Raw genomic sequence first — 17,135 nt, 5'->3', positions numbered from 1 at the left:
ATACCATTAGGCTGCAGGGTTCCCAAGCGGAATATGAGTTGCTGTTCCTGCAACCTTCGGGTGGCATCATTGTGGCACTGCAGGAGGCCCATGATGGACATGTCATCTAAAGAATGGGAGGGGGAGTGGAAATGGTTTGCGACTGGGAGGTGCAGTTGTTTGTTGCGAACTGAGCGGAGGTGTTCTGCAAAGCGGTCCCCAAGCCTCCGCTTGGTTTCCCCAATGTAGAGGAAGCTACACCGGGTACAGTGGATGCAGTATACCACATTGGCAGATGTGCAGGTGAACCTCTGCTTAATGTGGAATGTCATCTTGGGGCCTGGGATAGGAGTGAGGGAGGAGGTGTGGGGGCAAGTGTAGCATTTCCTGCGGTTGCAGGGGAACGTGCCGAGTGTGGTGGGGTTGGAGGGCAGTGTGGAGCGAACAAGGGAGTCACGGAGAGAGTGGTCTCTCCGGAAAGCAGACAGGGGTGGGGATGGAAAAATGTCTTGGGTGGTGGGGTCGGATTGTAGATGGCGGAAGTGTCGAAGGATGATGCGTTGTATCCGGAGGTTGGTGGGGTGGTGTGTGAGAACGAGGGGGATCCTCTTTCGGCGGTTGTGGTGGGGGCGGGGTGTGAGGGATGTGTTGCGGGAAATGCGGGAGACGCGGTTAAGGGCATTCTCGATCACTGTGGGGGGAAAGTTGCGGTCCTTGAAGAACTTGGACATCTGGGATGTGCGGGAGTGGAATGTCTTATCGTGGGAGCAGATGCGGCGGAGGCGGAGGAATTGGGAATAGGGGATGGAATTTTTGCAGGAGGGTGGGTGGGAGGAGGTGTATTCTAGGTAGCTGTGGGAGTCGGTGGGCTTGAAATGGACATCAGTTACAAGCTGGTTGCCTGAGACGGAGACTGAGAGATCCAGGAAGGTGAGGGATGTGCTGGAGATGGCCCAGGTGAACTGAAGGTTGGGGTGGAAGGTGTTGGTGAAGTGGATGAACTGTTCGAGCTCCTCTGGGGAGCAAGAGGCGGTGCCGATACAGTCATCAATCCCACTTCCTACAGACTAAGGGGGTGGCCATGGGCACCCGCATGGGCCCCAGCTATGCCTGCCTCTTTGTAGATTACGTGGAACAGTCCCTCTTCCGCACCTACACAGGCCCCAAGCCCCACCTCTTCATCCGTTACATTGATGACTGTATCGGCGACGCCTCTTGCTCCCCAGATATTTTTCAATTAGATTAATTTCAGTGTGTTTAAGATTAGATTCATGTGTATAAGATAACCACAAAGCATTAAAATATTTCACTTTGTAAACCATTAATTATACCTGCTGAAGTGAAAACAACTTGAGCAAGCCCACAGTTGTGCTGTTGACATCTCCAGGCATAGAATATCGCAGGGATCCAGTTTCCCAGAGCATAGACAGGAATTGGTATGAAGTGAAGTCGAGACAGGAAATCTTTAAACCTACTGATGTTTTTCAACCTGTAAGAAACATTAATTTAACAATATTAATATTAAGCATCAATATCACAATTTTTTTATATCAGGTCTAACATTTTAAGCATCAATAATACCAAATTCCTATTAGGGTAATGTGCAAACCTTAATGTAAGCAATTCCATAGTGTTAATGCCGACAAGCTAGTTCTGAAATTGGGACAAATTGCCAAAAAGAGATCAAGGAGAAAACAGAGATAACACAGCAGGCCAGGCAGCATCAGGGGAGCAGGCAAGTTACCGTTTCAGGTTGGGATCCTTCTTCAGAACTGGGGGAGGGGGAAGGGAGCTCTGAAATAAAGACAGAGAGGCGGGGTGGACCTGGGGAAGGTAGGTGGGATGGGTGACAGGTGAGTGCAGGTAGGCAGTGGTGGGGATTGGTCAGTGAGGTGGGAGGAGTGAATAGTTGGAGAGAAGACGGACAGGTCAAGGATGCGCAGTTCTTACTATCTCTCAAGAAAAAAACCAAGCATTTTGAGTTGTGAATGGGGAAGTGAGTGAAGCACAAAGGTTGCACTTACACAACTATGGCAGATAGATGGCACAATGAATTTAGGGGTAGATGCAAATGTTACCTAAGTATCATCTTGGCCAAGAAACATTTATGAACTGGAGACTTTATGAGGGGAGAAATATAATATAAGCAAAAATGTTGTGAAATCTCATTTTATGATTTTGCTGGAATTTTATCTTCTAAACATTTCATTTTTATTGTACAGCCACAAAATATTAAATGGCAGTTACATTCATCAAGCAGCATTATCATACCACAGGCAGTTATGGTGTTTGTAGGATTTCAAAATTCAACGCTTGTTACACGGTCACAACAGACAGAATTTTTTATAATGTATTTATGGTCAGAGCCTATCAATCCATTAGTTTGAGGCAGTAATATATTTTTCAACTTTCATCAGTTATGAATACATGCAGCATAATATTCCAACTTGCAAAACATTTGAATTCTCCATATTTCAAAAGTAATGACTAATACAGCGGTGGTTTTAGCTAAATACACATAGAAATATTTAGCATTTAAAAGATCTATGTCTTTACAATAATGGCTACTGTGAAAAATGGCAAGTTAATAAGTATTTCACAATATATTCTTTAATTTCTGTTACCTGTTAGTTGGAAATATTTCAAACTCAAATAGTTGGAATAGGAGTAGTGCAAACCTGGACTCCATCAGGATCAGGAAGCATTCCAGTTCAGAATTCAAAATAATTGGAATAAATTCTCTGGAATTAGATATTATCGGGGGGTGGTGATGCATTGGAAATTGGTTCCCAGCAACTTGAGGCAAATGAAAATACAGACAAAGGTGGTTTAATGATTCCCCTTGCTCTTTAAAGACAGACAGGCTGAATTCCACCAAATATCAGCCAAGTAAGTTCCACTGACTTCTATGGATGGTGTAATGATGACAGGTCAGAACAGTGTAATACTATGGACATTTTCAGCCCTTAATTCCGCACGTGTTTTTAAAAAGAGGATTGCTGCAGAGACACAATATCTGCAGATATAAAATATTCTGTGTACAACCAATGGGGCATCATATGGAAAGGAGTCAAAAAACCTCAAACAGGCTGGAATATATTTCTTACGACTACAAACGTAACAAGGCGCTGATAACATAGAAACATAGAAGACAGGAGCAAGAGGAGGCCATTCAGTCCTTCGAGCTTCTCTGCCATCCTTCACAATCATGGTTGATCGTCCAACCCAATAGCCTCATCCTACATTCTCCCCATAACCTTTGATCCCATTCGCTCCATGTGCTACATCTAGTCGCCTCTTGAATACATTCAATGTTTTGGCATCAACTATTTCCTGTGGTAATGAATGCCACAGGCTCACCACTCTTTAGGTGAAGAAATGTCTCCTCATCTCCATCCGAATCATCTACCCCGAATCCTCTGTGACCCCTGGTTCTGGACACACACACCATCGGGAACATCCTCCTTACATCTACCATGTCCAGACCTGTTAGAATTGTACACTCTCTCTTCAACAACAACCTACCTCCTGCAGATTTTGTCCCAAAGAGCAAACACATTTCGTGTTTTAGCCCTTGAAGAATATAGAAGGACAGGGGTTAAAAGCCAATTTCAACTCTACTGGAGTTCAGAAATAGGACTGAATGCTCCAGTGTGCACCAGCAAGAAAGAACTATTTCCTAGTTATTCCTGTGTTGCATGTAAAGGTACTCTCTGACTCCAATTGCTATACAACCAGACAAAAAGGAACAAAAAGAAGTTCCCTCCACCTGCTGGCATCAGTTATAGTTAAAAGGAATCAGGACTACAGAATCTCGACCAATCTGCAAAACCAAGGATCATGAAGCTGACTGTTAAACTATCACCAACACCTGTAACTTTTACTGCAACACCCGCAACCTGTAATATTTCTGCTCTTCACAAACAGAATCAGAAACTTAAGCTTTTATATTTTTGGACGTGATTTTACTTATGATCAGTGCATATATGTGTTGCATTACTTTTTATTCTCACATTTTGTACTTAATTAACTGGCTGTTTAGGATAATTTAAGAATTGAGATTTTTCAAACCATTAAGTTCATTGAGTTGGAGAAAAAGGAATCCAAAAGGAAAGGGGTCCTTTCTAAATTAACTTTGTTGCAACTAATTACGAACATGGGCGGATAAAGAAGGAGAACCAGTTCATCCCTTCTTACCTAAGAGCTTAAACAGGTTGGGGTAACCCATCTGAAATTGTTAAGAACTGGATTTGTGGAAGTGGTGGCACAGTGGCACAGTGACAGCTCACACACGAACAGAGCTTGGCACTAGAATGATAGCTGCCTGCAACAAAGGTGGAGCTGCCAATGAAATCACAGTGCAGGGTGAAGTCAAACTCCTATGCATCAGCTCACAGAAATCAATGGACATTTCAACTCCTGCTGTGATGGTCATTAAAACATTGCAGGACAAAATTTAGAACTTTGAAATAAGTTCAGTGTCCTCATATTCTTCCGAGGGAGACTGCTGCCATTCCACTCTTCAGTGTCTGTCACATCCCCGCTTTGCCTGCTCCAGTTGCAGAGAGCACAACACAGTAGAATTATGCAGTGCTGTCTGTCTGGTGCGAACTGCGAAGGACCACCAGACCAATGCAAGCACTGGAACCTGATCATTAGGAAGACTATTGTCTACTCCACTATGACCTTGGTGGGAAAATGGGCTGCATTGCACCTATTCTCGACTTCAATCAAGGAGTTACATAGCAGAGACATCAGCCATGATTGCAGAAGTAGCTCTCATCTTCCAGCAGCCATCCTTGTAAGGCATCCAGCCCTGGAAATTAAGTAGAAACTCGAGACCTTTCAAGGCTATAGGCCCCAGGGGCAGCTGCCAAGGTACTTTAAGGTGTGGTACCAACGATCACAAGTGACTTGTATATTGATCAACTTAAATCTTTATCTATTGATGAAGTCAGTAGCATTATGCTATGGTGTTTTCAATGTGGCATGTACAGTCAACAGCACCCTTCACTCAGGGAAAAGTAGCGAAGTTGGCAGAGTCTGCTCAAACTGCAGTACCGACCATACCCTCGTGGGGAAACAAGGTGAGGCAGTGTGTTCTGGCACAAATTGCATCACAGTCACAGCCTTGATGCATTTTGTATTCTGAGGGTCGAGAGATCCATACAGATCTCTGGTGGATCCTTGAAAGCCACCATTTACATTCACATTTAGCACAGCTATCATTTTGATGGCTACTTCAGATTGCCAGTTCTGCTCGAGCAATGACAGTGTCCCCAGGACATCTTCAGCCTGCTGCAGCAATGGCACAGGTCTGAGACAGTGCTCTGGGACATCCTCAGTGTGCTGTTGCAATATGCCTAACTCATCTGGAGGAAATGGATTGAGGGACAATAGTCTCTGGGTTGCCTGCACAAGTTGAGGTGGACCTTTCACGGCAACTTCTTCAAATGGAGGCTGTTCAGCAGCTGATCAAGGTTGCTGCAGGTTCTGCACTTGCTGACGTATTTGTTCCTCTTCAATTTGTCAGAGCCTTTATTGTATGTCGGCCACAGTGGTGTTAACACCTGCTGTGGTTGGATCAATTGTTGGTGGTCCCAATAAACCTATGTGGGAATATGAGAAACAGTGTGAGCAATCACCAATTGTATGACTCACAATTGATAGTTTAGTGTAGCCTCGATACAGTGGGACATGGGACATTTTCACATGGGGCTCTGAAACAGTGGACCATACACCACTGTATGCCATGTCACATAAATAAAGTCGGAGATTGTAGGTCAGGTAGAATTACTCAGATCTTGATGCCCATCCCCCACCCCAAACAGCAATATACGCAGAAGGGTCTAGGCCCGAAACATCAGCCTTCTTGCTCCTCTGATGCTGCTTGGCCTGCAGTATTCGTCCAGCTCCACATCTTGTTATCACTGCTTAAAAAAGCATGTTGGCAATTGCTAATATTTAAGATGACAGAAAAGCAGCTTACATTCTCAAAAGAAAGCTCCAAAGGGTTAGTTAAATATGATTTCCATTTCATAAACCTGTGCTGTCTTTGTCTAATCCTGTTAATACTTTCTAATTTTTCTGCTATCATGTCTTACGTAATAGATTCTAGCATTTTCCTTACTACTGATGTTCAGCTAACCAGTCTGTAATTTGCGGTTTTTCCCTCTTTCCTTTTTTAAATAGTGTGAACACATTTGCCATCCTCCAAACTATAGGAACGGTTCCAGAGTTGATAGAATTTTGAAAGATTTCCAGGGACACTTCCTTTAATACACTGGGATGTAGGCTAAAAGGACTGGGAATTTGTCAGGTTTTAACATCATTAATTTCCCAGCACTTTTTTTTCCAATTAATACTGACTTTTTAAAATTCCTCCCTCTCACTAGAGTCTTGGTTCTCTAACATTTCTGGGAAATTATTTGCGTCCTCTTTTGTGAAGACAGAACAAAATTGTGTGTTCAATTCTGCTGCCATTTCTTTGGTACCCAATATAATTCCTTCGTTTCTAACTGTAAAAAAAAACTACTTTTGTCTTTGGTAATCTTTTGTTCATCAAATATTTATTGAAGCGCTTACAATTAGGGGTTTTCATGTTCCTTGCAAGTTTGCTCTCATACTCTACCTCTCTCGATCAATCTTTCTGTTTTGTTGAATTCTAAACTGCTTTACGACCTCAGGCTTGCCGCTTGTCCTGGCAATTTTATGTGTCCTCTCTTGATCTAACACTGTCCTTAATTTCTTTTGTAAATCATGGTTCAGCCACTTTTCCTGTTTTATTGTTGTGCCAAATAGGAAAAAATAATTGTTGTAATTCATACATACCTCTTAAATATTAGCCATTGCCTATCCACTGCCAACCCTTAGAGTAAGATTCCTCAATCCATTACTGCAAATTTGCACTTCTTTTCTTTTAAATAAGTGACAAAACCCTAGGCTGATCTCTGTGTAGCTAATCCCTGGGCCAACAGGATTGACCATGGTCCTTCCCCAATTCGTAATAATAAAGAACCCTGAACTCTGAATGCCCCAAGCAACCAACTGACTGTAACTAAGCCCCTAGACTGAAATTGGATAATGTCCCTGACTGACTGTGGCTGGACATCCTGACTGACATTAGACCCAAGGACATTGAGATATGGTTATTTGGTTGAAAGACATACAGATTTGATTGCCATAGTGATAACGAAGTGTGGAGCTGGATGAACACAGCAGGCCAAGCAGCATCTCAGATGTCATAGAGCTTATCACCGTAGAAACTATGGCAAACTGTCTGGTTTTGTGCTTATGTGGTGACTGTGAGTTCTGAATGAGGCAGGATAAGGTGGTGATGCTGTAAACATCCACACTGATGCAAAGTGAGTAGGGCCCAAGAAAGCAAGGAAACAGCCCCAAAATGTACCCTGTTCCAATGCATGAGATGGGTTGCAGCTCCTCTGGGCAAACTGGCCTGGCAGGAGTGTTGCAAACTAAGGTGCAAGTATGCTCCAAATTGCAGGAGTGAACTATTATAGGTGTGTTGGAGATGTGCCATCATGACGTGGTGAGGCAGTTGTGTGACTGATGCCAACTTTGTGGACATTGGCTGCAGCCAATCACTTCCCATTGAGTGTGCCCTGAGATGACAGGGATAAGACTGGCTAAGATGGAGGCCCAAAGGAACATGCTGTGAACTGGAACCACCAGGTACCTGCTCAGACTTTCTAGTCAGACATTGTCACTACCTAGTTTCTTTCTACTGTCTGGAAAAGCAACTCGCATATAAAGTGGGCATGAAGAGATAATAAGGAGATGTTAATGCACGCAAATAGACCCTGCTGCATGATAACGAGATTTTCTTCTCACTGTTAAAATCTTGTCTTTAAAATCAGACTCGTTTTTCTCTAAATTACAAAGTTTATTTTTTCAATCTTGCCATCTTTTTTTAAACCGACTCGTCGTTGCTCACATCGTTCAGGGCCTGGGAAGATTCCACCTAACACTTCAACTCACCACTTTATTCCCCAGTGGAGACACGACTTTTGTCTCAGTCACTCTCCTACTATATATAATTGCTATGATAGTATTTCTGCCCATCACAGTTTCCAAAAATTTCAAGAATATACTCATGATGCACCTAAAGTTGAAAAAGGAAAGCCTTATTTTTGAGGTGCCAATCTGAAAATTCTGGTTCCTTATCTCGAGATCTAAGAATTTCAAAATAAATATATTTCAATAAATGTGTGCATCCCAAGTGGCTGACTCACCATTAGAGCTGGATACAGCGAACAGTCCCTTAAATTTTTAAGCATTAGTTAACAGATGTCACACAGTTAAACACAGCCTCCCCCTTCATAAAATAATATATAATCTTCAACTCTGAAAATTGCAAGTAAATTTGAGATTCTTTCTTTTTTTGTTGTTGTATCAGTAACAATAGCATTCAATCTGCTGATGCTGTCGAAATGAAGTGAAGCTAAATAAGATATTGTCACTTGCCATTTATCTGAATATTCTCCTCTTGGTTATGTCATGACCAACTTCTGTTCTTAAACAGATGTACAACGGAAGCATAACATGACTTTTTTTTTTCTAAAATATCTAATTTAATGAAGTGCCAATGGAAGTGAAAGCTGTATACTAATTCTAACACAGTTTCTGTTCTCAATTATGTTCAGACTAAAGCTCCTCAATGTCAGTAAATAAATTGGTGAACTGTGTACATGAAGAAGTAAAACCTTCTGTTCACAAAGCAAAGACCAGAAATCTAATTTCATCTGTTTGAACAAGAGAATCATTCATCACAGGAAATTTAGTCTAAACTAAACCTACTCTGACAGCTTCAGGTTCAAATTGGAAGAGATTAGGCCTTTATTTTTTCCCCAGTATAACACTCCATGATCACGTGCTTGTCATTTGCATACATAAGGAGGCAAGTGGCCAGGTGGATTACAAGTCTTTGTTTTCGGTTTAGGAGCACCATTAAAAGATTCAAATCCACAGCTGCTTAAAAAGACAAATGACTTGAATGTTAAAATTCAAAGTGAAAGTGCTGTTTAAAACAGATGTAAGCCTAGAATACACAATGGCCCATAATTGGGCATCAATGGGCAATTCTGCTCACAGATAAAGTTCCAACAAAGAGGATAAAGGGAATTATTCTCAATCCAATTGAGCATCTTAAAATGAGAGTGCAAAGGTTAAAAACCATTCAATTCTGTTCCCAACAATCATTCTTAATTTAAAAGTACAATTAAAATTATACTTTTAAAAATAGTACATTTCAACACAGTTCTTTAGAATACCAGAAAACACAATATAACCAATTGAACTTCACCTTCTTTGTATCTCTCCTAAATGAGTGCACACAAATAATACACCTTCCAGCACACTCCTCAATCCCCAACAGACACTACCAGACATATTTACAGCCACCAATTCCATCCTTCAACTGAGCAACAGCTTTGACTGATGCACCCTGTACTGCTATTGAATTGAACGTGGCACAAGCATTTAACGGCACCCTGACACATATTACTATCAATCAGCATTGCATTCAGTGGAGTGTTACTCAATGAACTGGGTTGAGTGGGCTGTCTTATGATGAGAGGACCTATATCTTCTGGAGTTTTGAAGAGGGAGAAGTAGTAATTGAAAAAATGCAAGACTTTGAAGGCTGTTTCTCTGGCTAGGGAATCTAGGACACATAGGCACAGTCTCACATTAGGGACTACTCATTTAGGACTAAGATGAGGAGAAATTACTTCATTCAAAACAATTTGTAAATCTCTTGAACTCTTAACCCCAGAGGGGTGATGCCCCATCAGTGAATACATTTCAGGCTGAGATAGAACTTTCTTTTAGTCTTTTGGAGAATCAAGGAATATGGGGAGAAGGGAGGAAAGTGGAACTGAAGCCCAAGATCAATCACAACCTTACTGAATAGGGTCAAAATAGAGTCAATAGTCATATGAGAATAACAAGGTGTAGGGCTGGATGAACACAGCAGGCCAAACAGCAGTTTTTTTTTCTGAAGAAGGGTCTAGGCCCGAAACATCAGCCTTCCTGCTCCTATGACTCTGCTAGGCCTACTGTGCTCATCCAGCTCTATACCTTCTTATCTCAGATTCTTCAGCATCTGCAGTTCCTACTATCTCTGAAACAATTTTAACCCCACTGCAAAGCCTCTTCTAAGAATGCCTACCTTGAAGAAGTTACATTCCTCCCTCTGGAAAAACCTCAGTGGATCTCTCTCCCACTGCAACTCTCTTGTAATCTCTTCACCCTTGAAACTGCTCGACAACGTCCTGAAGCAAACCAGGTACTACAGAGACATTACTTTTCTTAGTTCCTGCCTACAGAACTAGATCATCCCCAGATGGCCCACAGTCCACATTTAGGTCTTCCCAATTTGGCCTCAACCACGACAATGTCTACATTCAGAACATTGAGATCCTTCAAAAAGATTTCTCACTGCGACTCCTGAAACACACACTCACAGCGATGCACCGGCATCTCCTGGCACTATAGTCAACCCTACCCCAGTTCAGAGCCTCCGTCTCCCAGACCAGATTTTTTTTTTCCTGAAGAAGCACCTAGGCCCAAAACATCAGCCTTCCTGCTCCTCGATGCTGTTTGGCTGGCTGTGCTCATCCAGCTCTACACCTTGTTATCTCAGATTCTCCAGCATCTGCAGCTCCTACTATCTCTCAACAGTCATATGGTCTACTTCTGCTCCTCTGAGTTTGCTCAGTTTGTATTGGCTTAAAATTGGTAATGTTCCCCCATATCTGCTTCCTTCTAGATGGAAGTGGTCTTAAGTTTGGAAGGTGCTGTCTAACAATCTTTAGTGAACTTCTACAGTGCGTTTGTAAATAATACACACTGCTGCTAAGAAATGTCAGCAGTGGAGGTAATGGGTCCTTGTGGATGTGATGCTAATCTAGTGGGCCGCTTTGTCATGGATGCCCCTTGAATGCTGTTGAAGTTGCACCAATTTGGGTAGGTGGAGAGTATTCCATCACACTCCTTACTCATATCTTGTAGATGGTGGACACGGTTTGGAAAATCGGGAGGTGAGTTACTCGCTGCAGAATTCCAAGCCTGTGACCTGTTCTTGTAGCCACTGTGTTTACGTGACAAATCCAGTTTAGTTTCTGGTCAATGGCAACTACTCAGGAAGTCAATAATGAGGAATTCAATTATGGTAATACCGTTGAATGTCAAGAAGTGATGCTAAGATTGTCTTCTACTAGAGCTGGTCATTGCCTGGCATTTCTGTGGTATGAATGTTACATGTCATATAAGAGGGCAGCAATAATCATGGGTGATTTTAATCTATGTATAAACTGGATTAACAGCAGGTGCCTGGATGAGAAGTTTACAGATGGCTTTTGAGATAGTTTCTTAGAGCAGCTTATTCTAGAACTAGACAGAGAACAGTTTATTAGACTTAATGACCTGCGATGTGACAGGAATAATTAATGGCCTCAGAGTAAAGACACCCATAAGTTGCAGAAACCACAGTATGATTAAGATTTACATCTAGTTCATATAGAAAAAGAATGGGTCTAAGACTAGTATTACAAACCTGCATTACAAACTTGAAAAGGGCAACTATGTGGGGATGAAGGCTGAACTGAACTGGGATGTTAAGCTAGGGGACAGTCATGGAGTCAAAGAGTCCTACAGCATGGAGACAGGCTCTTTGGCCCAAACTGGTCCATGCTGATCAAAATGCCCATTCATGCTAACGCCATTTCACTGCACTTGGCCTATATCATTCTAAATCTTTCCTATCCATGTATTTGTCCAAATGTCTTTTAAAGGTTAATGTACCTGCCTCAACCTCTTCTGCTGGCAGCTCATTCTATATGCATACCCTCCAGGTAAAAAAAGTTGCCCCTTAGGTTCCCATATATTCTTTCCCGTCTTACCTTAAACTAATGCCTTCTAGTCCTTGATTCCCCAACCCTGGAAGAAAGACTGAGTGCATTCACGCTATCTATGCCTTTCATGATCCTCACTTTAATAAGATTCCCCCTATGCTCGAAAGAAAAAAGTCCCAGCTTGTCCAAACTCTCCCTGTAACTCAGTCCCTTGAATCCTGGCAACATCATTGTAAATTTCTTTTGCACTCTTCCTAGCTTAATAACATCCTTCCTATAGCAAGGTGATCAAAACCGAACACAATAGTCCAAGTGTGGGCTCACCAAGGTCCTGTAACTGCAACATAACTTCTCAACTTCTATAATCAATACCCTCACTGATGAAGGCCAGTGTGCCAAAATCCTTCTTCACTGCCCTGTCTACCCGTGACTCCACTTTCAGGGAACTGTGTACCTCAACTCCAATGTTCCTCTCTACCACTATACTCCTTAAGGCCCTACCATTCACTAAGAAACTCCTACCTTGACTTTCTAAGATGCAACACCTCACAATTATCTATATTAAACTCCATTTTCCATTTCTTGACCCACTTTCCCAGCTGATCAAGATCCTGCTGCAATTTCTGATAGCTGGTATCGTGGACAGTGACAAAGGCTAAATAGTGTCATTTGCAAACTTACTAATCATGCCTAGTACATTCTCATCCAAATTATTAATATAGATTACAAACAGCAATGGGCCCAGCACTGACCCCTGAAGCACACCACCAGTCACAGGCCTCAATTCCAACAAGCATCCTTCCACTATCACTCTCTGCTTCCTACCATCAAGCTAATCTCGTATCCAATATACCAACTCTCCCTGGATTCTATTCGATCTAACCTTCCAGAGCAGCCTACCATGACCTTATCAAAGGCCTTATTGAAATCCATATAGGCTACATCTACCACTCTGTCCTCTGCAACGTTCCTGGTCACTTCATCAAAGAACTCTAACAAATTTGTGAGGCATGATCTCCTATGCATGAAGCCAAGCTGACTACTCCTAATCAAACCTTGTCTTTCTACATGAATGTGCATCTTATCCCTCAGAATATTCTCAAGTAACTTACCTAGCACAGATATTAAGGTTACTGATCTATAATTCCCAGGTTTTTCTTTGCAGCCCTTCTTGAATAAGCGCACAACATTCGCCACCCTCCAGACTTCTGGGACCTCACCCATGGCTAACAATGATGCAAATATATCAGCCAAGGCCCCCACAATTTCTTCTCTAGCCTCTTGCAGGGTTCTTCATATAGCTGATCAGGACCAGGAGATAGGCTATTTGGCCTATTGAGTCTTTTCCACCATTCAATGAGATCATGGCTCACCTGATGATCCTTAGCTCTGCCTTCCTGCTTTCTCCTAATCCTTGAATTCCATTCTGAATAAAATCTACCTCGGCTTGGGAATATATTTAGAAAGAGATGACCGGTTGTGAATTTAATTTTAGGGTCACCGCAGTGCAGGTAAGGATTATAACTACAAAGCTCTGCAATGCATGGAATGCATTGTCAGAGAGGGTAGTGGAGTTGGCCTTATTAGGGGCATTTAAGCAGCTGTTAGATAGGCATATGGCTGAAAGCATAAGGTAGGGGTGGAGGTTAGATAGACTTTAGGATTAGGGTAAAAGTTTGGCACAACATCATGGGCCAAATGGCCTGTACTGTGCTGTACTGTTCTATGTTCTATACATTCCACCTTTATACATTCCAATACTTCCAACACCTCTTCTACTGTGATATGGACTGTCCCCAAAGTATCGTCACTAATTTCCCCATGTTCCCGAGTCTTCATGTCTTTCTCCTTGGTAAACACAGAGGAGAAATATTCATTGAGTACCTCGCCCATCTTCTGCGGTTCCAAACATACATATCCACTGAATGAGTCTAAAAGGTAAGTGAGAACATTTAAAGGGATATTTCAGAATGCTCAAAATAAAAATATTCCTACAACAAAGAAAGCTCCAACAGGAGACCCACCATCTGTGGTTGTCTGAAAAAAGTTAGGGAAAACATGAATTTTGAGGAGAAAACATATATTTGCATAAAGATGTGTTAGGTCAGATGACTGGTCAGAATGCAGAGAATGACTTAAGGGGTAATTACGTCAATTAAATTTGAGCATGAGAGCAAGTTTATATCTCAGGATACAGATTAGGCCATTTCAGGCTGAAATAAGGGATCATTTTCACTCAGAATGTCACAAACCAGTGGAATTATCTGCCACAGATGACAGTGGAAGCCAAGACACTGAAAATATTTAAGAACGCAATGGATACAATTCTAGACGCTAAAGGTGGTGAGAGGTATGGGGAGAGAGTAAGAGTATGGTGTTGAGATAGACCCCCCATTATCTCTGATCATGTTGAATGGTGGAGCAAGCTGGATGGACTTTCTGACCTACTCGTGCTCATATTTTCTATGTTTCTATCTTATAAAACAGGAACAAAATGCCATATCTTAATTTTTAAGTCTAAACTGGCCATTGTAACTTTAAATTCTGCACATTTAATCCACCACATTCACCCTATTTCACGCTCCTGGAGTGATTATCAAATTCAGCCCTATATTTCGGTTCCAAAGAATTTGACCTGTAAATATCTGAAAATATAAAGAAAAACGAGCAGAGCAGCACCCTGCTGGCCAATAACAACTTTCATCCTGCAGGTAAACAGACTGAACAGATGGTAATGTTCACCCCACACACCCGGCATCCTGAGCCTTCTTGCTGTGTAGCATGTGGTGGTACAGTGGCATATTCAATATTGCATCTGTCAATCCAACCATTTCGGAAACATACTCAGCTGCATAAAGTGGTTGTCAGCTTTCCAACTATTTCAAAGTACATATGAAAGAACATGTTAAAAAATCAAACGGGTTCAATCTGTATCCAACTGCATTAGCCATGGCACAAAAATGTCTCTGAAAACATAAATCATCATCCGGTAATCTTAGACAAAAAGGCCACAAAAATAATGAGTGTGAAATGGGAAACATCACACTGAGCATTTCAGAATGCTTTTCTGCAGGCAAAGCTATGAGATGTTATTAATGCAGCACAGAGGGTGTTTTACTGCAGCAAAAAACATTGTATCAGATTTGGATGGCTCTATATTGATGCGAACTGGATAGCTTGAAGAGCACAAAACATACATCCACGCCATCACCCAATGACTGCAACGCAGCCAGTTTAACTTTAGTGATGGGAAAACTTCTAGAAACAATTATTCATGGTAGAATTAGTAATAACATGTGGCCGGTTGTTTGCGAAGAGCTGGTATAGATTTCTGAAGGAGAAATCATGTTTGAATAACCTGCTGAAGTTTATTTTGAAGAAGTAACTAAGGTTCGAGGAGGGTAATTCTGTTGATGCCACACACGTGAAGTTTCCAAAGACATTCTATTCAGTATTGTGAATACTTCATGGTACAGCAGTGTAGAAAGGATGTGTACACATTGGAGAGAGTGCAAAACAGTTTCTCAAAAACGGTTCCAGGGATGAGTTACTTCTAGAAATTAGGAATTTGATTTTATTGTCACATGTACTCAAATAAGGGGTACAGGACTACAGTGAAAAACGTACAGTTGCCATGCCTGATGCCATCTTACATTCTAAAGCAGCTAGATACAAAATCTTAGACATAAAGTAGAAATATTGAAAAAAAGTTAAAAATTCAAAATCACATGTCCTTCTTAAGTGCTAAACCATGCGCCGGGATGGAGTCCAATATCAGCAGCATGCATTTCTGGGGAAGGGTCACCAGACCCAAAACGTTAACTCTGTTTTCTCTTTCACAGATGCTGCCAGACATGCTGAGCTTTTCCAGAAACGTTGTTTTTGTTCCTGATTTACAGCATCCACAGTTCTTTTGATTTTTACCAGCAGGATGTAGTTGCTGTGGGTGAGGGTCCACGCCTCCTCAAAGGGCTCGCTTCTCATCATGCTCCTCTGCACTGGACTTGATTTCCCCAGTGCTGGGCTCGCTCTTCTCCACCATAATTAAAGTAAAAGGTAAGTAAAAAAAAGAAAAAAAAATGAAAAGTAAAGCAGGCACAGCAGGCAGAATCGAACTCAGGAATCTGGTCTACTTTAGTTGTCACAACGAAAGTCACAACTTACAACTTTAGTTGTGAAGATAGATCGAAGAGGATGGAACTGTTCTCACTGAAGAGAAGAAGACTGAGAGGAGATCGATTTCAAAAGTTTTTGAAACCATGAGACATTTGGGTAGAGTAGACAGGGAGAAACTGTCACCCCTCATAAAGGTATCAAACACAGGAGGGCACAATTTTATAAAGTGAAGTTGTGAATGTCTTGAGAGAAAAAATATTTTGCCAAGTATAAATGCAAAAATGACATTGAGCCCAAGTGGGTCTGACAGCATCTATGGAGAGAAACAGAGTTAAGGTTTTGAATCTAAAGACTTGTTGAGTGAGATTTTACAAAACACGTCAGACTTGATATTAACTGTCCACTGCCTAACTTTTGGCCCTGCATTTACCACAATATTTCTGAAGCAGTCAGTCAATCTGCTCAATTGCTCACTTAAGAACACAGGAAATAACATCACGAATATACCATTTAGCCTGCGATGCCTGCTTCGCGATTCAATGTGATCATAACTGATCTTGGGCTTCAATTCCACTTTTCCAAGAGCTCCCCACCCCATTCAATTCCCTGAGACACTAAAAATCTGAATACTTTTAAAGCTGTTATTTATAACGATAAAGCTTCCAAACCCTTTGTGATAGAGCATTCCATAGACTCACATCATCTGAGTGAGGGTATTTATGCTCAACTCAGTCCTAAATAATTGGGTACCTGACCCTGAGAATACACCTCTGTATTTTAGATTCTCCAACTAATGGAAACAATCTCTCAGCACCTAGCTTACCAAGCACGCTCTGAATCTTGGGTGTTTCAATGAGTCCACCCTATCTTTCACGTAAACCACAGAGACATGAAAATATTCACTTTTGGTGTCCATGGCAACACATTTATCCTGTCCCATGTCGATTGGTATTGCTTCAACTTTGACCTGTTGTGTCCAAATGATATAGAATTGAGTGCTCCTGGCCTGGAACCGCATTAACCGTCAAATCAAATTTGGCTGGGTTTATATAAGTGCTATTGATTCTTATTCTCCCTGGTCAAAACAATACATTACTCCAGGTCAGACTGAAGAGCAAACATAACTGATAATTAAAATTAGGCATGGCTGATCTAAAAAAAGTTACA

The 17,135-nt window shown here is 41.7% G+C and overlaps 1 protein-coding gene across 2 annotated transcripts in view; it reads right to left on the bottom strand.

The window, feature by feature from the left end:
- Window positions 1-17,135, bottom strand: part of si:dkey-256h2.1 (uncharacterized protein LOC337520 homolog) — a 205,749-nt gene that overhangs the window by 172,095 nt on the left and 16,519 nt on the right. For both annotated transcript variants that reach the window (XR_009447272.1, XM_048522441.2), the window contains exon 2: window positions 1,311-1,468. Coding sequence is in view for 1 of the 2 variants with exons in the window: in XM_048522441.2 (XP_048378398.2) it covers window positions 1,311-1,468 (158 nt within the window). In the remaining variant the exon portion in view is untranslated. The remainder of the gene's footprint in view (window positions 1-1,310; window positions 1,469-17,135) is intronic.

Source organism: Stegostoma tigrinum, chromosome 2, assembly GCF_030684315.1.
Source record: "Stegostoma tigrinum isolate sSteTig4 chromosome 2, sSteTig4.hap1, whole genome shotgun sequence".
NCBI classification, from domain to species: domain Eukaryota; kingdom Metazoa; phylum Chordata; class Chondrichthyes; order Orectolobiformes; family Stegostomatidae; genus Stegostoma; species Stegostoma tigrinum.
The sequence above is the reverse complement of the archived record's forward strand: the minus strand, read 5'-3'. Positions and strand labels throughout refer to the sequence as shown.